Source organism: Pongo abelii, chromosome 4 (assembly GCF_028885655.2).
Source record: "Pongo abelii isolate AG06213 chromosome 4, NHGRI_mPonAbe1-v2.0_pri, whole genome shotgun sequence".
Taxonomy (NCBI): Eukaryota; Metazoa; Chordata; class Mammalia; order Primates; family Hominidae; genus Pongo; species Pongo abelii.
Window position 1 is genome coordinate 139,852,353 of NC_071989.2, and position 26,090 is coordinate 139,878,442.

The 26,090-nt window shown below is 38.0% G+C and overlaps 1 protein-coding gene across 24 annotated transcripts in view; it reads right to left on the bottom strand.

Moving 5' to 3' along the window:
* RAPGEF6 (Rap guanine nucleotide exchange factor 6) overlaps positions 1 to 26,090 on the bottom strand; it is a 211,165-nt gene that overhangs the window by 57,270 nt on the left and 127,805 nt on the right. For all 24 annotated transcript variants that reach the window (XM_024247559.3, XM_054555909.2, XM_024247558.3 and 21 more), the window contains 6 exons: positions 24,868 to 25,026; positions 24,123 to 24,275; positions 17,936 to 18,100; positions 15,041 to 15,148; positions 12,070 to 12,273; positions 9,041 to 9,149 (listed from right to left, as the gene is read on the bottom strand). In XM_024247559.3, coding sequence (XP_024103327.1) covers positions 9,041 to 9,149; positions 12,070 to 12,273; positions 15,041 to 15,148; positions 17,936 to 18,100; positions 24,123 to 24,275; positions 24,868 to 25,026 — 898 coding nt within the window. The remainder of the gene's footprint in view (positions 1 to 9,040; positions 9,150 to 12,069; positions 12,274 to 15,040; positions 15,149 to 17,935; positions 18,101 to 24,122; positions 24,276 to 24,867; positions 25,027 to 26,090) is intronic.

The following is a 26,090-nucleotide window of genomic DNA, read 5'->3' on the forward strand; positions in this document are numbered from 1 at the left end:
AATTTTAATTTGGTAATATATATCGATTCGTCACGGTCACATTTATGAGGCTATGTCATTCAGTAAAGCTGCTAAAAAAATATCCACTTCAGTGGTCTGAAGTAAAAACAAGTAAACAACCAATCATATCTTAGATACTGCTTTTTTTTTTTTAAATTTTGAGACAGAGTTTCACTCTTGTTGTCCAGGCTGGAGCGCAATGGCACAATCTTGGCTCACCATAACCTTCGCCTCCCGGGTTCAAGCGGTTCTCCTGCCTCCCAAGTAGCTGGGATTACAGACATGCACCACCACAGCCGGCTAATTTTGTATTTTTAGTAGAGATGGGGTTTCTCCATGTTGGTCAGGCTGGTCTCGAACTCCCGACTTCAGGTGATCCACCCGCCTCGGCCTCCCAAAGTGCTGGGATTACAGGCGTAAGCCACCATGCCTGACCCTTTTTTTTTCCTTTTTTTGAGAAAGGGTCTCACTCTGTTGCCCAGGCTGGAGTTCAGTGGTGTGATCAGGGCTCACTGCAGCCTCGACCTCCCTGGGCTCAGGTGATCCTCCCACCTCAGCCTCTGGAGCAGTTGGGATTACAGGAGTGTGCCACCATGCCGGGTTAATTTTTGTATTTTTTTGTAGAGATGGGGTTTTGACATGTTGCCCAGGATGACCTCGAACTTCTAGGCTCAAGAGATCTGCCCGTCTCAGCCTTCCAAAGTGCTGGGATTACAGGCGTTAAGCCACCGTGCCCGGCCTCAGATATCTTTCTGTCAAGTCTAACTAAGTCTGGTGAATTACTTCATCCTTAATGAGGGTGCAGGTACATTTGGGAAATTACCTGTTTAGCAATCTGTTTGCCTACACCAAATTTTTGCCTTGTGAGGATGGCTACATCTCCTTGGGATAAAGCAAAGATAAATCTGTATAAGGTTAAATATCTAGAAACGATGAATCATGGTGCCTGAAGAAGTCTGAATTACAGAGAAATAGTGGTTGCGTATTCTTAGAATAGACTTAAATGGCTTCAGCTGCATGAGCTGTGGAAGCAAACACTCAGCTTATCATTACATACAGCTTTGAGCAGTATAGGCTGCACCTTTTTTTATTTTTTAAGTTGTAAATTGTGTAAATATGCCCACTGAAAAATCCAATCACAGAGAATTTTTTTGGAAAACAACAGAAAAGGAAAGTAAGAGTTTCCCACAAAATCAAAGAACTTACAAGTAAGATAGAAATGGATAAAGCCTTAAGAATGGATTAAAACATTTACAACTTGGTATTCACTTGTAAAATCTGGACTGATTTGAGGGTTTCAACAGAAGGATGATACCACATTACCAAAGCACAGTGCAAGTTTATGAAAAGCACATTTTTCTGCTTTCAAAATGGAGACTTTTTAGAAGTTACCTTCCATAAAGTCTGCATGATTAAAATAAAGTAAAATATTTTACAAATTTCACTTGATTTTAAGCCATATGGCAATATATACACACACGTGTGTTTATGTGTGTGTGTGTGTACATGTATATATGTACATTTATATATGTATTTTTTGGAAACAGGGTCAGGTCTCACTCTGTCATCCAGGCTGGAGACCACAGCTCACTGCAGCCTTGACTTTATGGGCTCATGTGATCCTCCCACTTCTGCCTCCTGGGTAGCTGGGACTACAGGCACGTGCTACTGCGCCCAGCTCATTTTTTCTATTTTTGTAGAGACGCAGTCTCACTATGTTTCCTAGGCTAGTCTTGAACTCCTGGGCTCAAACGATCCTTGTGCCTCGCCCTCCCAAAGTGATGAGATTACAGGGGTGAGCCACCACGACTGGCCAATACTTTTTAAATCTAAAATTCAGATATTCATTCAAAAAATGTTAACCTATAAATATAGGTCAGGCACTTCACTTGATGTTTGTATATTACTCCTGTTGTGTAACTTACAGTCAGTCTAACACGCATAAAACATAACCAGAGGAACTACTTAAAACAGTAGGAAAGGGCAATCTTCCTTGAGCAAGTCATCTTGTAAAAAGAAATCAGAAAGATGAGAAGATTTTAACTAGGCAAAGGATGAGTAATCTTAGGTAGAGAAAATCTCAACTTCAAAGTCCCTGTGGTAGAAGGAAGGTTCAAGAAAATTAAAATGACTAGAGAACAAGGTAGAGACGAGGCCAGATAATGCTATGCTAAAGTATTCAAATTTTCTGTCAGAGCAACAGGAAAACTTTGAAGGGGCAGATTTCCTTAGTAGTGTGTATGTAAGGTAACTGAATTATTTTTAAAAATTGTTAAATTTGGCTGGGTGTGGTGGCTCATGCCTGTAATCCCAGCACTTTGGGAGGCTGAGGAGGGTGGATCACCTGAGGTCAGGAGTTCGGGACCAGCTTGGTCAAAATGGTGAAACTCCACCTCTACTAAAAATACAAAAATGAGCCGGGCATGGTGGCACATGCCTGTAATCCCACTTACTCCAGAGGCTGAGACAGGAGAATCGCTTGAACCTGGGAGGCGGAGGTTGCAGCGAGCCAAGATCGAGCCACTGCACTCCAACCTGAGCAACAGAGCGAGACTCTGTTTCAAAAAAAAAAATTGTTAAATTTCTCCTCTGGACATGAGTATGTCATTATATGTAAAAATTTGTGGAGCTTATAGTTTCTTTTAAAGAAGAGAAATGATTGTGTTAAATTAAAAAAAATAGGGACAAAAATGAAAGGATAGTGAGTACACATAACTACAATGCTATTAAACAGCAATATCAGACGTTGTACATGAATCAAAAGTAAAAGTGCCAAAGAATCTATAAAAGCTTAATAAAACTGACTACATAAAAATTAAAAATGTCTCTTCCTACATATGTGTATATGCGTTCACAAACACACGAAACAAAAGTCAAAACACAAACCACTTGGGGAAAATACTTTCAAATTTTCAACTCTTTAAAAAGAGTTGAAAGATACTATTTTAATTTATAAAGTGCTCAAACAAGTCAATAAAAGATGAGTAACAATATAAAAAGGGGCAGATGAAATCAAAAGACTTTACAGAGGCCGGGTGCGGTGGCTCACGCCTGTAATCCCAGCACTTTGGGAGGCCGAGGCAGGTGGATCACGAGGTCAGGAGATTGAGACCATCCTGGCTAACACAGTGAAACCCCGTCTCTACTAAAGAATACAAAAAATTAGCACGGTGGCGGGCACCTGTAGTCCCAGCTACTCGGGAGGCTGAGGCAGGAGAATGGCATGAACCCAGGAGGCGGAGCTTGCAGTGAGTGGAGATCGTGCTACCGCACTCCAGCCTGGGCGACAGAGCGAGACTCCATCTCAAAAAAAAAAAAAAAAAAAAAAGACTTTAAAGAAATGCCAGCCGGGCGGCGGTGGCTCACGCCTGTAATCCCAGCACTTTGGGAGGCCGAGGTGGGTGGATCACGAGGTCAGGAGATCGAGATCATCCTGGCTAACATGGTGAAACCCCATCTCTACTAAAAATACAAAAAATTAGTCGGCATGGTGGCGGGCGCCTGTAGTGCCAGCTACTCCGGAGACTGAGGCGGGAGAATGGCGTGAACCCGGGAGGCGGAGCTTGCAATGAGCCGAAATCACGCCACTGCACTCCAGCCTGGGCAACAGAGCGAGACTCCGTCTCAAAAAAAAAAAAAAAAGAAAAAGAAATGCCAAAACACACAAAAAAGGTGCTCAACCTTACTTGTTATTAAATAATGTATATCAAAACTTAAAAGACTGATTATACCCACTGCAGAGGCTTTTTTTTTTTTTTTTTTTTTTTTAGACAGAGTCTTGCTTTGTTGCCGGGCTGGAGTGCAGTGGTGCGATCTCGGCTCACTGCAACCTCCGCCCCCCAGGTTCAAGCGATTCTCCTGCCTCAGCCTTCCGAGTAGCTGGGACTACAGGCGCATGCCACTACACCCAGCTAATTTTTGTATTTTTAGTAGAGACAGAGTTAGCTAGGATGGTCTCCATCTCTTGACCTCGTGATCTGCCTGCCTGGGCCTCCCAAAGAGCTGGGATTACAGGCGTGAGCTACCGTGCCCGGCCAAGACATTCTTATACACTGATGAATGAAGCATAGATCGTGATAAACTTTCAGAAAGTAAAACCCTGCAGTGTCTGTCAAAAGTAATTCCACTTTGAGAAATGTATCATATAGATGGATCTATATGAGCATAAAAGTACAAAGAATTTTTATTATATCTCTGTTAATAGCAAAAACTATAAACAATCTAAAATATCTATCAATATGACATTAACTCAACAGATTATGGTAATAATAGAATTCTATGTAATAATTATATAACAAGTAGGTCTGTATGAACTGATGTGAAAAAGCACAGAATATTGTACACAGTATGGTTCCATTGTATATCTATTTTTAGTATTTTAGTTTTCAAAACATACACACTTACTACTTTTATTAAAACTTAAAAAGACAAGTTTTCTGAGAAACGGAATTTTTGGGTTTAGAGACAGTCTTGCTCGTTGCCCAGGCTGGAGTGCAGGGACACAATCACAGCTCATTATAGTCTTGAACTCCTGGGCTCAAGTGATCTTCCTGCTTCAGCCTCCCAAGTAGCTGGGACTACAGGTGCACGCTACCATGCCCTGCTAAATTTTAGTGTTTTGTAGAGACCAGGTCTCACTATGTTGCCCAGGCTGGTCTTGGAACTCCTAGTCTCAAGTGATCCTCCCGCCTCAGCCTCCTAAATTGCTAGGATTACAGGCATGAGCCACCATGCTTGGCTAGAAGTGGGATTTTTAAAGATGTTAGAAAGCTGTGGAAGCCAAGAGGAATAAATTAAAATTCCAGGATAGGAAGAGAGTAAACTGAGACTGCCAGCTGTTTTCTTCTCTGGGTGCATTTGCTAAATCTAAACATGAGGTGTGGGTCAGGTAGAGGGACTCTTCGAGGAGAAAGAGAACTTTAGACGGCTGTAAGCACTTGCATGAAAACTAGAATTCAATGAAGCCTAAAAGCGGTGTCACTTTTCTCCACAGGACAACTGCTATTAGTAGGAGTTCCCTTTTCTCATTCCTCAAGCCAGGCTTCTCCTGGATCTGTCTGTACCACAGTACTCACATCCAGGTTTTAGGTTGCCTTGAGTCCAACCTAGGGCATACTAAAATTAAAATAATAGTGAATTCATTGCTGGTGGTGGTACTTTGAATTATGGTATTCTTTTGCAAATTGCCTGTTGCTATTTGGTTTTCAGAGTTCTCAACTAAGTGGGTCATGATTCTGTCTAGGTTTACTATTAAGTTCAGTGGCAGATGAAGGTTGGTATGTGTTTACTCCATCTTATCTGGAAATGGAACACTTAATTTGATTTTTATCTTCATGGACATAAAAGATAGCAAACTTAAAATCTGTGTCTGATATTCTGGAGCAACTGTGCTTCTGTTTCTGTTGGTTCTGGCTCATACTGACTTTTAAGAGTGCCTCATAATCTTTGCTTGACTCTGTTTTTAAAAAATTATTTTTAGAAATAACAAGTTGCTGTTAGTATCCTCTAAAGAAGATATTTATTTTCTTTTGTCAGGCACCTGTAATCTAAGTCCAGGGCCAAAACTGTAAGTTTTTCTTGGTCACCTAGATGGTCAGTTGGGTACAGCGCACATCCACTTCAGAGAGAGGTTTTCAAAGTCTCAATCCTAACAAAGGTTGTAATGCTACTATTTTATCCTTTGGTGGGCACTAAACTACAAACTTGTAAGTTTATCAAGGAGCTCCTCTCAGTTATATTCTACGGATGGGAAAATGGCCCTGGAAAAAGAGACATCACTTTGGGATACGGTCCCAGGAGTGGGAAAAGGCTTTGACACATCCAGAGTTTTTCACTATCTTTTTGGAATGTTATGTTTGTTTATAGTTTTTCATATTTAGTCTAGCTCTTTTAAGTTGTCTTCAGTCAATACTGGAAGTAGAAAGTTGACACAAGTTTTGTTTAATACATTTTCCTCAGCTCATAGTGAGGCCTTTGAAATATGAGAGTCACATCCTTCTTTTACTCTGGGATATTCTCTGCTATTATTTCCTAAATATCTTCTTCCTTACATTTTCTTTTAGATATCCTGGAATAGAGCTTAATTTTACTTTGTCTTTTTGTTCCATAGTATGGGAGATTTTTCTCAACTTTATTATCTGTTCTTTCAAACGAATGTTTTTGTCTGTAAGAGTTACTTCTTTCTCAATGATTGTTGCTTATTCTTTCCTAATATCCCGTTCTTGTTTCAAGGGATAAATTTTTTTTGTCTTTTTTTTTTTTTTTTGAGACGGAGTCTCGCTCTGTCCCCCAGGCTGGAGTGCAGTGGCGCAATCTCGGCTCACTGCAAGCTCTGCATCTCAAGGGATAAATTTTTAAATTGCTCTGTGCAGCGTTCTAGAAATATTTTTCTTCTCTTCTTTAAATATTTTCTCCAGAATCTATAAGATCACTCATTAGGTCTCTACCACACCCTCTCAATGATCCTGATTCTCCTTAGGCTTGGTGATCCCTGATCATCAGTTTTAAGTAATACAAAAGGACTGAGAATGGTTTGCTCTGGTATTGTGTCCAGAGTTGGTTCCTTCTGGTGGGTTCTTGGTCTCGCTGACTTCAAGAATGAAGACGCAGACCTTCATGGTGAGTGTTACAGCTCTTAAAGATGGTGTGTCTGGAGTTTGTTCCTTCAGATGTGTCCGGAGTTTCTTCCTTCCGGTGGGTTCACGGTCTTGCTGACTTTAAGAATGAAGCCGCGGATCTCCGCGGCGAGTGTTACAGCTCTTAAAGGTGGTGCAGACCCAAAGACTGAGCAGCAGCAAGATTTACTGTGAAGAGTGAACGAACAAAGCTTCCACAGGGTGAAAGGGGACCCTTGCAGGTTGCCGCTGCTGGCTGGGGCGGCTAGCTTTTATTCCCTTATTTGTCCCTGCCCACATCCTGCTGATTGGTCCACTTTACAGAGCGCTTGATTGGTCCATTTTACAGAGTGCTGATTGGTGCATTTACAATCCTTTAGCTAGACACAGAGCGCTGATTGGTGCATTTTTACAGAGGGCTGATTGCGCATTTACAATCCTTTAGCTAGACACAGAGTGCTGACTGGTGCATTTACAATCCTTTAGCTAGACCCAGAGCACTGATTGGTGTGTTTTTACAGAGTGCTGATTGGTGTGTTTACAATCTCTAGCTAGACAGAAAAGTTCTCTGAGTCCCCACTTGACCCAGGAAATCCAGCTGGCTTCACCTCTCAGTATCACTGAACCAATGTCTTCTGGTCACAGCTTTCCTTTTTGTAGGTGTCCTCACTGTGAGTTTGATATAGGATGACCTAACTGCTCAACTCCATTTCATGGTAATGCCAGAGTTATTAGGGCTTTATTATGGGCATCACCACATCTAGAGTAAAATGCTCCATTTCTACAAATATTTTACAAATATTCCTTTGTAATTTAATAGATAAATTAAAATTCCAGAATAGAAAGAGTAAACCGAGATTGCCAGCTGTTTTCTTCTCTGGGTGCATTTGCTAAATCTAAACATGAGGTATTTAGCTTTCTCCTTGGTGTTTTGCTTTCCACCTAGCGTAAGGAAGAAAGAGGTGACTGCTATGTTCCCCCTTTGCGGCACCATGTAACTTCTACCCTCTGCCAACAGTAGTTCTGTTGGCCAACTGTCTTCCCACTGCTCAAAGGGTTCTGAGGGTATGGCTTCTGTCTTTTGCATCCTTCAGATCTACTTGTCTGTGTCCCAGAGTTCATGGGGGTTCACACTATCTCTGTATTTTTATTCAGAATATTTAATACCAGTTAGTAATCTTTATGTGACGGGTACAAAAGGTTTAAAGGTATTACATACTTAGAAGAAACCTAGGAAATAGTGCTAGAGAAATTGAAGCTTGGAAAGACTAAATAACTTGCTCAAAGTAAGAGAGCAAGTCCTGCTTTCATATTTTTTGAAACTGGAAATCTCTTTCGTTTAACCTAAAAGTTGGCATTTCTAGATATTAGTCCAAACTCCAGGAAATCAAAAAATTCTGAAGGCTTACTTACTTATTCTAGTGCTAAAGTAATATAATACTAAATTGCCAATTGACAGTTATATACCAGATTTAACATGATGTATTTCAGTCAAAGGGACTCAAAAAGAGGAAAAACCCCACGTTTCATTTTTCATTATGACTAAGCACAATATAAAAAGCCAAAGTGAAAAAAATAAAACTCACGCTTCCTTTCCATAGGCATGGCTTTTAAAGCCAACTCTTACTTCTCAAATTGTAACCTAAAAAACCTAGAGATTGTTTTCCTCCCTACTTCATAAGGACTCTTAAATATTCTTTGTTATTTCAATTGCTATATGATTTTTACTGTTACTCTTTTCAGAATTTCCGCAAAAATCCTAAAATGTCTAAGGCAATCAAATCACAGTAAATCTTCCTAAAAGTTTAAAAAAACACACAGTAGATCTGGTTAAAAGTATGAGCTTAGTCACTGGTTTTATTTAAATATAAACATGATAAAAACACAACAGAGGCACTGTAATCATTTTTCCACACAAAGGTAGAGTATGCTCTTATTAGAAATCTGTAATTCACTGAGTACTTAAGTCAATGCTTTACTCAGTTTATTTCCATAAAACAGCTAATCTGGCATTCATATTACTTCAGAAAGCTGGCTTAAGGATTAGAAGTAGACTAATTTGCACACTAGCTGGGGGAAAAAATGCCTGATTATGACTTCTTAGTTTTATTCAGGTCATTCTATCTTTCATTCAGTATCCCTCCAGCAGAGTACATAATGCATGCTCCATAGGAATTTCATAAATGACTAACTGAAGGTAGCTGTACACCTATTTTAAAACTTACCTTCTATCAAAATAATTAAAAACATAATGAAAAATGAAAATTCTAGAATACATAATAGTTCAAAACTAAAGATTCTGAAACTAGCTGAAGAGCTTAGACAAAAACATGTTTATATTTTACTATCTTTTCTTCCACTGTAATGACTTTTCTATTACCAAATTAAGAAGAAAGAGTTCAGGCAATTTTTACAACAAAACTCACCAAAAATGTTGGTCTTCACAGTAAGTGCAAGATGAGTATTATTCCTCAAAATTTCAAGGGCTTTCATAAATGTAATATTCTCAAAGTTTTGTCCATTTACTTCCATAATCTTAAAAGTATTTAAAAAATACAAATTAATAGAGAACAGTATTAGTTACTCCTACAACCTTAAAAAGTTTAATAGTGAATAAATAAAATGAAACTTGAATAAAATGTACTCCTATGTGAACAACAGTTATCTCTGTGAGAAGCTGGACTACTGTTTTACTTTTTCTCTATATTGTTGTATTTTCCAAATTCTTTACTATAAACATTTTTTTTGAAAGTTAATGCCCTCTGGGATCATACTGAGGAAATTTAAAAAATACCCACACCAGATAGTTTATAAAGGAAAACATTTAATCATGGCAGATCCGCTCATAAAAATTATTGCCTGCAAATGTATATACAAATTTGTCAAATATTCTCAATGTAAATTTACTGAATTTCAAAGAGAGGTAATTCTTTTAAAGGGAGTACTCCAAATATATTTAATATGATTTTCGGCCACTGATTGAATCAGGCAGCCAAACAGCAAGAAGCACAACTGAAATGGGTTCTTCTTCCAGGTAAACACTGCTGACCCTTCACAACAGGGCTTCCCCAATTTGGCTATACCTCAGAATCATAGAAGCAGTTTATTTTAAGAAGTACTGATTCTAAGGGAAAAGGATAAAAAGATATAATGAGCAAAAACTAGTCAGAACAGAGAGCAGATCTAGGGGGTCAACATAAAAATTTCTAAAGGATAAGAAGAAGAGTGAAAAAATATTAGGGAAAGAAAAAAAAATTTCATAGAAGTAAAATTCCCAGAGTTGAAAAAAAGACTTGCATCTATGCACTAAAATGTCTTATCTAGTACTGTGCAAAAATAATAAAAAGAGATCTATTTTTAAAAACATATCCCAATGAAATTTCTGTGTTCCAAGGAGAAAGAATAAAGAATCAATAAACATCATTGTGGGATGATAACCCAAAGGTACCTACAAAAGCAGCACAGAGAGTTTGGACTTCTCTTGGGCAACATTAAGTTGATGTGGTAACTTTCTGTGACTTTAGCATTCTGAGGGAAAAGTCACCGTGGGAAAAAAATGTTACGCTCCATTGAACACAAGTATCTTCAGGAAGGCAAGAACATATAATACTGTATCACCCATCTGTTCCTTAAAAAAGTACTAAAAGAAGTACCAAAGATAACTGTGAAATGAATTGAAATAATGGGGATATACAGTGCAAATGAAATAGAAGTGATCAATGAAATCAGTTAAGCGGGTGTAAATGTCTAAATGCTTGTTTAAAAGCTTATGAAACTTAATGCAAACATCAAAAGCCTTCTTGAAACATAAGATACATAATGTTAAAAAATAATAATGTAGATTTAAAATCTCAGATCATTTCAACAGTAGTTGAGAAGACTGAAGGAAGAAGTAAAAGCATGATAAATTTCATTCTCAAGAATGGATTTCACTTTGTGTGTGTGAAGAATTAGATTATTAAATGTGTCTGTGATACAAATAATTGAACAATAAATATACTGATTACAGGATCCTAGCTATTAGACATTCCTAATGAGTAGTCTGGGGTAAGGCCTAGAAAACTCTATTGTGGAAGCTGTCCTGGGAATTGTAGGCTGTTTAGCAGCATCCTCCGCCTCTGTCCACCAACATGCCAGTAATAATCCCCAAGTCATAATAACAAAAAATATCTGCAGACATTGCCACTAGTTGAGAACCGTTCTAGAGTGTAGAACCTTTCATAATATGAATAAGCTCATAGTTTTTAAAAAATGATAACATGGCTCCGTTAAAATAAAGCCACATTCCAAAACGAAAGAACAAAATTTTAAATGGGGAGAAAGCAAGTTTCCTAAATGATTCTGATGATCAGGCAGATTTGGGAAACCACCCTTTGAAGTACATGAGAATCATCTAGAGCAGGGGTCCCCAACCGCCAGGACACAGACCCATGGCCTGTTAGGAACTGGGCCACACAGCAGGAGGTGAGCAGTGGGCCAGTGAGCATTACCGCCTGAGCTCCACCTCCTGTTAAATCAGCAGTGACATTAGATTCTCATAGGAGTGTGAACTCTGTTGAGAACTGCAAATGCAAGGGATCTAGGGCACTCCTTATGAAAATTTAATGTCTGAATGCCTGATGACCTGAGGTGGATCAGTTTCATCCAAAAACCATCTCCATCCCCCCAGCCCCAACAACCTGGTCCGTGGAAAAACTGTCCTCCATAAAACTGGTCCCTGGTGCCAAAAAGGTTGGGGACCACCGATCTAGAGAGCTTTGTTAAAAATACAGATGTTCAGACATCATTGCTTAAGAATGTGGTCAATATGACTAACAGGATTGAGAGAAGCCTGAGAATTCCATTTTTTTATGTAACAAAGTTGCCAGCAGATCACATTTGCAATAGGCTGCTCTATACTTACCTAATGCCTATACCAAAAAAAAAAAAATCACCATCAAATTCCTAAGAGTGTCTTTTTTCCTAGTCCCCCATTTGGCTCACTTTGCTTATGGATATAGTTATGTTACCATATGAACATAACTTAATGATTACCATAACCTTCAGTAATCTGCAGCCACTTACATTTAAGAGTACTATGAGGTAGAAGTGCTGTCTCCTTCAAAACTTGCAAGGGTGCTAATTCATATATTGATCGTTCTGGAGTATTCTCAAGTTGCCAGCTTATACAGTTTCCTAATCCATGAAGGATAGGCAGGCCCATTCAAATGAGGTCATGTTGATAGAGAGCTCAGTAGACCATGCTATTTCTGGCCACACTACACCAAATTTTCCATTAAAAGTAATAAATATATGACAAATACTTTTAAAAATAAACCATATGCAGATACTACCTCTAAAAAAAGGCTCAGAAAAATATTTCCTTAAACTGATCATGCTTTCTGGGAGATGAGAACAAAAGCAGCAGGCATAATACTAAGAAGGCTTGAATGTAAGTGGTTGGTTATTTACTTACCTGATCACCACGTTTCAGTCCTGAATCAGCAGCTTTGCTACCAGGTTCTACTCCTTCAACAAAAATACCAAATCCCTTCTCACTCCCTCCATTAAGGCTGAATTGTAGAGGGGACTCGCGGGAAGCCTTTTGCAGCACAACCTGTCTCCACTTAGCCTTTGCAGCACAGGCAATATTCAATAACCGGAGATGACCATTCATCTTCTGTAAAGCAGAAAAGGGTAAATGTATATAAATGTATCTATTCCTATAGGTTTTTTAAAAGTCACCTAAAATTATTAGAATTAGAGTTATAAATACACATGTATAAGCTGAGGTAAACAAAACTGAAGAAGCGGGCACTCCCACGCCAAAGCACTCTCAACAATATTTCTTAATATGATTATAAGACTTTTAAATTATCATAGGTTAAAAAAGATTTCCAAGTGATGTCTCATTTACAGAGAGATGACAAAAAATTACTTATCATTTCTTTATTTTTTTTTTTGAGACGGAGTCTCGCTCTGTTGCCCAGGCTGGAGCGCAGTGGTGCGATCTCGGCTCACTGCAAGCTCAGCTTCCCGGGTTCATGCCATTCTCCTGCCTCAGCCTCCTGAGTAGCTGGGACTACAGGCGCCCGCCACCATGCCCGGCTAATTTTTTGTATTTTTGATAGAGACAGGGTTTCACCATGTTAGCCACGATGGTCTCGATCTCCTGACCTCGTGATCCACCCGTCTCAGCCTCCCAAAGTGCTGGGATTACAGGCATGAGCCACCATGCCCGACCTACTTATCATTTCTTAAACTTTTCCTAATACACACTCTACTCCCACCTTGCTTATCTCCTGGCTGTTATATAAAACCAGAATCTTTTAAAACCTTTATTCAAAACCTTGAACAACTTGAACCACCTTTTTAAATACTGTCCAATGTTCAAAGAAACATTCAAGTTTTCATCTCGTCCAGAAAAGACCTCCTTCTTGTATTATTTTAGCTCTTCCTTACACTCAGTCTACCAGTTCTAATTCCAGTTTCAATTATTGCAAATTGTACTAATATGTGCAAATCTCATGTCCATAACAAAAAGCTAAAGTTTTTTTTTTAAAGCAGACACCAAGTCTTACATTTGTTCTGATCCTACATCAATGCCTTTGAGTATGAAGTAGAATGCAATGAATACCTGATGGCTTACTGATTACTGGAAAAAAAAATCCCATGACTTTTTTTCCACATTCTGATGTCCCGTGAATATTTACACAGCCAACACAGGATGACTCAAATGATAGTGGAGTGCCTCTATAACCCTTTAATCAAGTTCCCAGTGTTGTTCACTCTCCCCATTTTGTATAGAGCACATGTGCTGCCAAGAAGTCAATAGGAACCAAGGGGTAACGAAAGGGACCAAATTTGCCAATTTTTCCCACTTCATTCAACTCAATCCACTTATGCTCTGTAAGTAATTAATTACAGCTCTTGAGCATTTGCTATGTGACAGGTTTTGTGTACAGACTGTTATGCTTATCAGCTCATTATAATCCTTACAACAATCTCAATGAACTAGGAACTACTATCTTTACAAATAACACAACTAAGGCATAAGATCAGGCAATGTCTGAGTTTACAAATCTAGCAAATGGTGGAGCTTGAGCTGTACTCCTAAAACACTATGCTGCATTACTACTTATTTCCTAAAATTTCAAGTTGCTTGAAGCAGGCAACCAAGTCACAGCTCAAAGTTTTATATCTGACAGGGAGTTTAAAATGAATTCATGAACAGCTACTGTGGACTTGGAGGGAATTATCTTAGGTGCTGTACATTTAGAACAGGTGAATCCTATGTAGAAAAGAAACCTAGAAAGTCTTAATATAGATTTGATATTTAGGATATGCACTGATAGTGAAACAGTTTCAATAGGCGAGGAAAAGAAAATTCTAGCATGGTCTGGATGCAGAAGTGGAAAATAAAATAGTCTGATTTGGCTATAATCTAGGGTACACAGGAAAAAGGGCAAAAAGGTAGGCAAGGGACCTGAATATATGGGTGAGGAACTGCTTTGGTAGGAAGTATAGTTTACTGACAAAGAGAATAATAGTCATCACATGTGTGTTTTAAAAGCAATCTTTTGGCCACACAGAATGAACTAGAAGAGAAACTAGAACTAGGATCAGTGAGCAGGTTATTATAATAGATCAGATATAATGAAATAATTAAGTCTTAAACCAGGGAGTAAAAAAGAAATGGCTGAGAGAGACCATAAGAAAATATGTGAACATACACGTGTATGACTAAATCAGTGACCTAGGTGACTTTAGCAACTGACTGGAAATCCTGGCCAGGGAATTCAAGAAAAAGAGACTGAGGGTACACATATAACACCAGGTATATAAGAAGCCTGAGTAACTAAGAGATAAGAATGTCATTAGTCTTAATACAGAAATGGAAGAGTTGGGCCAGGTGCGGTGGCTCACGCCTGTAATCTCAGCACTCTGGAAGGCCGAGGCGGGCGGATCATGAGGTCAGGAGTTTGAGAACAGCCTGGGCAATCTGGTGAAACCCTGTCTCTGCTAAAAATACAAAACCTAGCTGGGCGTGGTAGTGTGCACCTGAAGTCCCATCTACTCAGGAGGCTGAGGCAGGAGAGAATCGCTTGAACCTAGAAAGCGGAGGTTGCAGTGAGCCAAGATTGTACCACTGCACTCCAGCCTGGGCGACAGAGTGAGACTCCGTCTCAAAAAATAAATAAATAAAATAAATAAATAAATAAATAATATAAATAAAAAAAAAATGGAAGAGTCAGGAAGGAGTGTAAATGTTGTTTTAATTGAGGTGGCAGAGAATAAATGAACAAAAGTCTAGAATATAGATTCGGAAGTTCTAAAAATGGACATTTAAGACACAGGAGAGAATGAAAGCTATTGCTGTTCTGAGTTTGCTAGTGTTGGGGGGGGACCACTACACTCTGAGGAACAGAAATTATTTTGAGCCTTACTGTATCTTCCAGATTTTTTTCAAATTCCTCTAGAAATCGAGTCATAGCAGGATCACCTTCAAAATCATTAAAATGATTATTTACCCATAATAATACAATCCGTGTCACCTGTGGAAACATAAAAGAGGCAGCATATGGTTATAAGAGGCATTCCTTCTGCAAAAGTAGATTCCAAAAGCATGTCTAAAACTCATGAAGAACTGACAACCCTCTTGTTCCCTCCCTTGTGTAAAAAAGGCTCATTCTAATAGAAAGGCATGGTTTAATTTGAGCTTTTGCTTCCCTGTGCACAGAAGTAACAGAGCCAGGACTCTGTCCACTCAGTGAGAAGACACAAGCCTGTTTGTTAAGATAAAAGAAGTACACAGAATGTCTATTTCAGGTAGCACCTTAAAATGCAAACTTCATGTCATAAAGCAGGCAATCCTATCAATCAAAAATCCATACCGAAAGCGTTTCCATGGTCAGGAACATGTTTAACCAAAACTGTAACAAAAACAAATCTGAGTGTGGTGCGGTGACTCACACCTGCAATCCCAGCAACTCAGGTGGCTGAAGCAAGGAGGATCCCTTGAGTCAAGGAGTTTGAGACCAGCCTGAGCATAGCAAAACCCTGTCTCTATAAAAATTAAAAAACAAAACAAAAACTCTTACAAATCTGAAACTTCTTTCATTATAAACACTGTAAATTTTCAAACTGCGGAACCGTTTACTTTGCTCCATAAAAGTTAAAAATTAACGAACGTAAGCTGATTCGAATAACATGCCTAACAATGTAAGAAATGAGTCATTTTTTTTAAATCGTGGTAGAATCCACATAAAATTCATCATTTTAATGACTTTAAAGTTCATAATTTACTACCTTAACAATACTGTGTAACCATCACCACTGTCTAGTTCTGAGTTCTGGAACATTTTCATCTCTCCAAAAGTAAACCTCAAACTCATTAAGCTTTCACTTCCCATTCTGCCCTCTCTCCAGCCCCTGGCAGCCACTAGTTTGCTTTTCTGTCTATTTGTCTGTTCTGGCTATTCCACATAAATGGAATCATACAATACCTAGCCTTTTGTGATTGGCTTCTTTTACTTAGCTTAATGTTTTCAAGGTTCATCATGGTGTAGTAAGTATTAGTACTTCTTTTCTTCTTATGGCTGAACAATATTTTATTGTATGGCTATACCACATTTTGTTTATCCATGATGGACATTTGGGTCATTTCTTCCTTTTGGCTATTGTCAATAGTACTGCTACAAATATTTACGTCAAGTTTTCGTTTGCACACCTGTTTTTAATTCTTTGGGTATTTACCTAGGATTAGAATTGGTGGCCCATATGGTAACCCTATGTTTAACTTTTTGAAGAACTGCTCAAACTGTTTTTTCCGCAGAGGTAATACCATTTTACATTCCCACCATCAATGTGTGTAGGGTGGGGGTGGGGAGGAGGGTTAAATGTCTCCATACCGTTGACAATGTTTGTTACTTTTTCTTTTTTCCTCCTTTTCTAAAGCCATCCTAGTGGGTGTAAAGTGCTATCTCATTGAGGTTATAACTGCATTTCTCTATGATTAATGATGTTGAACATCTCTGTCACGTGCCTGTTGGCCATTTACATATCTTCTTTGGAGAAATGTCTATGCAAGTCCTTGGTCCATGTTTAAACTGTGCTGTCTTTTCATTGTTGAGTTGTAAAAGTTCTTTATATATTTTGGATATTAAACCTTTATCAGATATATAATTTTCGCTTATTCTGTACATTGTCTTATCTTTCTGGACAGTGTCCTTTGATGCAAAAATAATTTTAATTTTGATGAGGGCCAATTATCTATTTTTTCTTTTGCTGCTTGTGCTTGGGTGTCATATTTTCATATTTGAGAAACCAACGCCAAATCCAAGGCCATGATAATCTACCCCTATCTTTAAGGCATTATAGTTATAGCTCTTCTGTCTCTGACCCATTTTGAGTACATTTTTGTTTATAGTATAAGGTGGCAATCCATTTTCATTCTTTTGCATATGGATAATTATCACTAAATCATATTCTTGTTCATTCCCAAAGCATGCCTTTATTTTCTTGGCAACCAAAGTAAATATATTTAATTCTAAGAAAAAGGGTGAGAGGTGTGCAAGCCTGTAGTTTTAGATGTTAGTCTCCTAAATAAAAGAATTCTGCAGTCTACCTGCAACTAGTTTATTTCCTTTAAAATATAACTCAAAAAGACACACCAGACATTTATGATCCTACTTTTATTTTCTTGAAACAACTTATTTCTTACCAATTTGAGGAGGTATTACTAGTCTTTCCATTAAATGTACAAACATATCCCATGAAATAAGCTAAGATAATTTATTTAAAATAGTGAACAACATTTAATACAAAAAAATACTCAAAAGGTAGATTTAAATAAGTCATAGGAGAGATATATTAAGGTTTGATAAATTGTTTTCCAATGATTATAAAGTCTGTAACTCAAGAAAATAAAAATATTCCCATTTTGAAGCTTAAAAGCAATCTGCCCTCTTGAAAAAATGTATTTGATGAATATTCTTTCTAAAATATTAAATCTATTTTAAAATGTTTTATTGATCTCCAGAAACAATCAAGTATTTCAGCAAAATTCTAAAATACTCTCATGTAACTATTATGTTTCCCGAACTTATAGCTATACCAGAGCTTTATTTCAGTTTTTGCTTTTTAAGGCTCTCGTCCACTTTTAACATGCTATTCTGTCATAAAAGTAAGCCGAGAATGTTTATACTGATGGTTCAGGTTCACTAATGTTTTTAGGTGTACTGAATCTTATTATCATAACAAATAGGTAATCTATCAACTACAAATGTTTCATGAATAAAATTTTGGGTTAAAATCACTTTCATGCCCCTTATAAAACCAACCTTATCTCTTAAGCTGTCGATCTTAAACCATTCCAATAGTTTGATCCCAACATCCAAAGGACTTTCAAGAAATGTCCTATAAGTTAATAGAAAATCTTCTATATAAGTTGGATCCACGATAGAATGTTCTTCTATTAAATGCATTATGAGACGCTCAGGTGTTGCCTAAAAATCCAAGGATAGGAAGGATTAGAAAATAAACAAATAACCCAAGAACCAAAGAACTATTGTTGATTACTCCCCTTTGTAGCTACTCCATTAGCCAAATCGTCAAAGTACAGTTTCGCCTTTAAATCCTTAGCGCTGGGAGAATTGGAATGCAAACTTAATTGTAATCCATCAGCACCCAGAGGTTGAGAGACAGAAAAGGCAGAGAAATAAATAGCCAACAGCACTCACTCAGCTGAAGCTGTTTTCACTGGCATTTCATCATAGCAGGACCTTTGAACTTCACTAATTTAGCCCTGGTGTGGGCTGTTACTGCCACTTCTCCTACAACCAGGGCATGTATTTATTGTCTCAAGGCAACAAAAGAGGTGAAAGTTAAACTAAAGAAAGAAAGAAAAAGAAAGGAATGAAAGGGAAGAAAGAAAAAAGAAAGCTTTTCTTCAAATTTAATCCACCTCAAAAATCTTCTCTGACCAGGCTGTAGGAAGAACACACCAGTTCAAGAGAGCCTGTTTCATTATTGTTACTTCCCAGAATAAATATTTCCTTTTCTACAGTTCCTCTCATACAGTTTCCTCTCCATGCTAGGTCACCACATTGAGAGGAACCAGAAGTTCTACAGACAGTTTTGAAATTAATTCAGAGTTTTAAATGCTTGTTTCCAACTTTATAAAAGAATATAAACAGGCTGGGCGTGGTGTGGCTCATGCCTGTAATCCCAGCACTTCGGGAGGCCAAGGAGGGCAGGTCACCTGAGGTCCAGAGTTCAACACCAGCCTGGCGAACATGGTGAAACCCCGTCTCTACTAAAAATACAAAAATTGGCTGGGTGTGGTGGCAGGCGCCTGTAATCCTAGCTACTCAGGAGGGTGAGGCAGCAGAATTGCTTGAACCTGGGAGGTGGAGGTTGCAGCGAGCTGAGATCATGCCACTGCACTCCAGCTTGGGCGACAAGAGCGAGACTTTGTCTCAAAAAAAAAAAAAAAAAAAAAAAAGAATATAAACATTTCCATACTGCTCTTCTTTGAGCTTCTGAACCAATGTTTATTACCCTTTGTAGCTTTTTCAAAGGTTGGTACAAGAACAAATACAGAAACAAACAAGATGTTAAGCCTGATATAAAAACTGTTATCCATAACACCCAACCTTCAATTTGTTGCAGTCATCCAAAGAGTTTCATCGTTTAGAATAACTGTATGGTAAACATACATTAATACTAACAATGTTCTTTATCTCACAATCTATTAAAAATAAAAAGGTACTTTATTTATTAAAAGGTACTTTATTTATTTTTGAGACGGAGTCTGGCTCTGTCGCCCAGGCTGGAGTGCCGCTGCACAATCTCGGCTCACTGCAACCTCCGCCTCCTGGGTTCAAGCAATTCTCCTGCCTCAGCCTCCTGAGGAGCTGCAACTACAGGCGTGCACCACTATGCCCAGCTAATTTTTGTATTTTTAGTAAAGATGGGGTTTCACCATGTTGGTCAGGCTGGTCTCAAACTCTTGACCTCGTGATCCATCCTCCATGGCCTCCCAAAGTACTGGGATTACAGGCGTGAGCCACTCTGCCTGGCCCTATTTTATTAATTAAAAATAAGGTACGAAAATTGTTTCTCTAGAAGGAAGTCAGAAACAACCTCCTTAAGAGATAAGAAAATCATAGGTCATTCCTATTCTCCTATCCTCCAAAACATTCTAAGCCTAAGAGTACTAAATTGTTTTATTAGTCAGGCCAATTCTGGTTTAGGGTCATTTAGGGTCACTTAATTCCATTTCCTAGAATAGCTGAGTGAGGGGTGGGAACTGATTAACATGTTAGGCCATTATTCTGACTGGCAAAATCACAGAGGCAGGCTACCTATAGAGACTAGGTCATGCATTCTAAATTTTATTTAAAGATGAGCCCTTACCTCTTTAGACTAAAATCTATCTTACCTCAAAATGCCCTTGATCCCAGCCACACAAATTTCCTGCTTTTTCTTAAATATATTATGCAATTTTATATAGCACATGCATATTTCTCTGTCTGGGCCACCCTTCCTCCCTACATCTACTTCTTGCTATTTCTTCTAGCCTAATTTAGATCTCTCTTTTTATGTCTCTCTTGCTCTTCCATCTTGAGATTTATCAAGTCATGCTGAAACTATTGCCTTGTCTTTCTCAAAAGACTGTGAGTTCACTGATAGCAGAATCTAAGTATATATTAGTGTCTCCCAGATCTCACACAGGGCCTGGCATAGAGTACCATAAAGTCAGTGTTGTTGAATAAATGACGAAATGAACTGAATGAAGAAATGAATGAAATGAAAAGTAGTAACTGCTTTCTGGGTGATTATGTGTAAACAGAAAGTCAAGGCCAGGTGCGGTGGCTCACACCTGTAATCCTAGCACTTTTGGAGCCCACCTCGGCCTCCCAAAGTGCTGGGATTACATGTCTGAGGCACCATGCTTGGCCTTGACCTGAGGATCACTTGAGGTCAGGAGTTAGAGATCAGCCTGGCCAAGTGGCCAAAATGGCAAAACCCCACCTCTACTAAAAATACAAAAACAAACAAACAAAAAAAGCTGTGAGTGATGGCATGCACCTGTAGTCACAGCTACCTGGGAGACTGAGGCACAAGAGTTGCCTGAACTCAGGAGGCAGAGGTTGCAGTGAGCCAAGATCGTGCCACTGCACTCTAGCCTGGGTGACAGAGCGAGACTTTGACTCCAGAAAAAAAAAAAATCAAATGATCAATCCTTCTATGAGCAAAAGATGGTTATGATTTGCAATTAAATCTGAATATGAAGATTGTAGTACAGTAAAAAATAACACATTTTCAATATTTCTGTCACAAAAGCAACCCATCATCATGCAATGAGAATCTAGAAACATTTATTTTAAGGTGTGTATAAACTCATGGCAAATTTATGTTCAAGTATTTTTGATGTTCTGAACTTTCACTTAAAAAAATCAACAGTGTTTAAAATCTATTGTAAAATATATTAGAAGGTGGGATGCTGGGAGACAGGGTGTACAGAGGTAGCAAGCAGAAGAGATGGCTGGTGGTGTTATACTGGCATGGTAGAAACTGCTTACAATGAGCAAATAATATACAGAGTATAACAAGAGGCATTGTTGGAGAAGGTATTTACAAATATAGAAGGGAAAAGACTAGGGAAAACTGTGGTGCTGGTACTGGAACTGGAAGTACAGGTAGTAGTGGAATTGTAACTCATGGTTGTTTAATATATATATAAAGTTATAGATGTGTATGTGTTTATAACAAATACATACATATATTTCCTAGCTCTGATGAAAGACTCTAAAAGCAATGACACTTCAGCAACAATGAATAAAGATCCAGGGTCTTCTTGAGAAATGGCTAATTCCAGAGGTGGTACAGTTAAGTTCACGATGAGCCTTATTATTTGCCAGATTATGTGGATATGCTCAAATGATGGGGATATGTCAAAAAATAAAGGAGTCAGTTTAAGAGTCCTACTACCTAAAATCTGGGACAATTTGAGGATTAGAACAATAATGATGGTAACATAAGTTTATACCAATATAAATAAATTAATGAAGACGAGACAGTTCATTCCTTCAATACAATGAGTTAATAAACGCACGAGAAATTATTTTTAAAATCACCATTTCAGACAAGAATAGTAATGGAAGTAAAAAGTGCTGAATAGAAGTTTGTATTCAGTGCATACTATAGATAAACTAAAAGTCTGAGGACAGTATTTTGATACTGTCAGAACATCTCTCCACCAAATATTTATCAGTTACAAAGGGTAAAATGATGACTTTACACTGAAGAAATTGGGCAGACAGACATCAACATGATCAGTAATCATGGCTAACTTCACCACTGGTAGGACAACAGGTTGACATTGTGTGCCCTCTGAGTTTTGTGAACTCCTGCCAGGAAAGCATGACTTGAATCTATCTGGTCATGAGGAAATACTGGAAAGATCCAGGTGGAGGGTAATACTACAGGATATAAGATCTGTATTTTTTAAAACTGCTAAGGATATTAACAACAGTGAAGGACTGAGGAACTGGTATAGACTGAAGTGACATGACAACTAAATGCAACTGTGTTCTTGGACAACATTCTAGACCAGAAATAAGTTATTATTGGGATAGCTGGTGAAAATCTAAATAAGGTTCCTGGACTGAATCTGTTTTTGTTTGTTTGTTTTTGAGATAGAATCTCACTCTGTCGCCCAGGCTGGAGTGCAGTGGTGTGATCTCGGCTCACTGCAACCTCCGCCTCCTGGGTCCAGGCAATTCTCCTGCTTCAGCCTCCCGAGTAGCTGGGATTGATTACAGGAGGCTACCACCATGCCTAGCTAATTTTTGTACTTTTAGTAGAAATGGGGTTTCACCATGTTGGCCAGGCTAGTCTCAAACTCCTGACCTCAGGTGATCCATCTACCTTGGCCTCCCAAAGTGCTGGGATTACAGGCGTGAGCCACCATGCCCGGACCTGAATGGTTTTATTTTAGCAATGTTTACTTCCTAACTTGAAGGATTCTATGGTGTTTATGTCAGAGAGTGTCCTTGTTTTTAGGAAATACACAATAAGATATTTAGGAGTGATGAGGGATCACATTTGCAGACTGCTCTCAAATGGTTCAGAAAAAAAGACTAATAGAGCAAATGCAGTGAAAATATTAACAGTTGAGGAATCAGTGACAGATCTCTCTACTGTACTTGCAACTTTTCTATAAAGCTTGAAATTAATTAGAAATAAATTACTGAAACACATGAGTCCTCACAAAAAGATAAAAATGAATTAAAATGAAAAAGTGTATGTGTAAGCCTATGGTATTCCACCAATATGTTAATCATTTCTACATACAAAGCTTACACTCATCTGTTTAGGAAAAGAAAGATCTCTGAGGAATAGCCTGACTCTAAGGGAAGAAGAAGTATGACATCAGACTTCAAATTATCTCTCTGATTTAACTCCCTCATATTATTAAGTAAACTGCTTCATCTGCAATTAATAGTGGCAATAATTTTGCCAAGACTAGCTTGAAAAGAGAAACAGTTATGTGTTTATTTCCCCTCTTTCAACTATAATTGTTCAGTTTATATCCAAGTCTTTAAAGAGACAAGGAGGCGAGAAGGCAAATATTAGGAGACGGCAGAACTTATAGAAGGGAAAACAGTATGGGGGTTAATACTCAGACTCTACAATTGTGCTAAGCCTTTGATTTACCTCATTTAGCCCTAATAAAGTCTTGAATTACCTCCATATCCAGATAAGAAAAGTGAGGTTCAGAGAAGTCAATGCATATTTCAGTGCCACAGAGATCCAGAAGCACTCTGTATCTTAATATAGGATTACTTATGCTTTTATATAAGACTGGTCCTTAAATTTTCTGTTTTGTTTCTAAATATTGCAGTCTTCAATGAAATTGACTCCCACTCTCAGTGGCATACAATATTAAGTTTGAAAAGGAAAACTCTGACCAGTATATTCTAAAATAATACCCTACCTACTCTGACATTAAATGGCATTAAGTCATCCTTCATCATTAAAATGTGTAAAAACCATCTTAGAGATCAGGCATGGTGGCTCAAACCTGTAATCCCAGCACTTTGGGAGGCCGAGGTGGGAGGATCACAGGGTCAGGAGTTCAAGACCAGCCTGGCCAAGATGGTGAAACCTCGCCTCTACTAAAAGTACAAAAATTAGCCAGGCATGGTGGCGCATGCCTGTAATCTCAGCTACTCAGGAGGCTGAGGCAGGAGAATCGCTTGAACCTGGGAGGCAGAGGTTGCAGTGAGCTGAGATTGTGCTACTGCACTCGAGCCTGGGCGACATAGCGAGACTCCATCACAAAAAAAAAAAAAAAAAAAAAAAAAAAATTTTTTGAGAAAGACAAAGAGTCAACATTTAAGTTAGATGCCAAAGTGTTAATGAATTATCTTGCACTACTTAAAAAATGGTTTAAAACAAGATGAAAGCTTTGATGATAGAATAAAATCAGTGACTAGAATAATAAGTAAAAACACCCACCTTGATTACAATGTGTCCTTTCCTGGTTCCACTCCGGTCTAGTTCCCGATGCTCATGTACCATAACAATTTCTCCCTCTTCCTCAACTTTATGGGTATTTTTTTCCACATGGTTTAAAATTCTCCAATAATCCTGCTGGGCTATGCAGACAAACTGTCCAAGAACAACATGGGGACAGTTAATGAACCTATAGTACATAAATATATCACTATGTACCAAGGCAGAGCATAAAGGTAAGAAATCTAGCGGCATTAGTTCTTTTTCACTTAATTCCTTTAATCTTTAACAAAAATCAAGGTGAAACAACTCATGTATGAAGAGACTAAAGAAGTCTAATCTGTTTGAATTTTGCTCTTTAAAAGGAGAAGTGAACTTCTACTTCTCTCAGAACTGACACTATGTAAAGAACACATGAAGCAGGAGTAAGTTAGAAACAAACAACTCAGAAGTTCCTATTTCTTTCCCTTTTTTTTTTTTTTTAACAAAGGACTCTGAGCTGGCTAATATCAAATAGAAATGTAACAAACCAGCATTTATTTGGTATAATCTCTTTTGAAAATTTATAGCTTGTTAAATGCCACAAATATTTGAGGCAGATAGAAAATCTAGTTTCCTTTATTAACTGTGAGCTATTGAAACTCCTAATTCTCAAATAAAGCTATTTTCTTTTGAGGAAGACAAAACAGGCTCAGCTACTTTAAATCAACAGACAAGCAAGAAGACTTGACCAAAGAGATAATCTTACCTGACAATCATCTACTTTAGTCCTGACAATTCCACGCATGTACTGCTTATCCAGAGTGGGAGTAATTCCGAAACTATTTCCCATAAACAAATTTTCAACTTTTCCATCTGGATGACTGATTTCCACAGTGCCGTTTAAAATAACATACCATGAGTCAAGCTATAGAGAAAAACAAAGCTTTTATGAATCTTTTTAAAAAAGGTAGTTATATGTTAACTTTGAAAAAGAATCTATCAATATATATCACTTGAATAAAAAGGAAAAAGGAGGATCTGGTTATATTACTAAATACTCTGTAACACCCTATCCTTTGAGTCTATGCAAACTACTGAAGTTTATTTTTACTCTTTCTTCTTTTAGTCACCAAACAAGAACTGTCATAACTGACCAGATTCTGAGACAAAATAGCGTAATGTTCAAGAGCACAAACTCTTGGGATATTAATCCATACCATGCCACTAACTAGCTGAATGACTTTGGGTAAATTATTTAACCTCTCTGGGCCTCAGTTTCTCTACTGCTACAATGGTCGTATGGAAAGTATCTATCATAAAACTATTATGTTAATTAAATTAGTTAACACATACACCGTGCTTAGAATAGTGCCTGGCAAAAAGCAAACATTTAAGAAAAAAAATAGATAGCTAATGATTATTTCAGAAAGACTAGTTGAAAGCCTGAATTTTAAGGCATATCTAACAAAAGATTCAAAATTTCTCCTATGTTAAGAAAATAATGCCTTCATTTATATGGAAATATTTAATGCTCTAAGAAGTTATTTATTTATTTATTTGAGAGATGGGGTCTTGCTCTGTTGCCCAGGCTGGAGTGCAGTGGTATGATTATAGCTCACTGTAGCTTCAAAGTCTTGGACTCAAGTGATCCTCCTGCCTCAGCCTTCTGAATAGCTGGGACTACAGGTGTCCACCACCATGCTTGGTCAATTTATTTTTTAATAGAGACAGGATCTTGCTATGTTCCCCAGGCTGGTCTTGAATTCCTGGTGATCCTTCCACCTAGGCCTCTTGAGGTGCTGGGACTACAAGCATGAGCCACTGCACCTGGCCCAAAGAAGATGTATTTTAAAGATCTACTATGTATCAGTGAAAGATCACTTATTCTCCTTCAATATCAAACTCTCTTATAAGCCTGAACCTTCAATAGTTTTAACATGATTTAAGGGAAATCAAGACGGTTAGTTCTGAACGGTAATCAATGGCAAT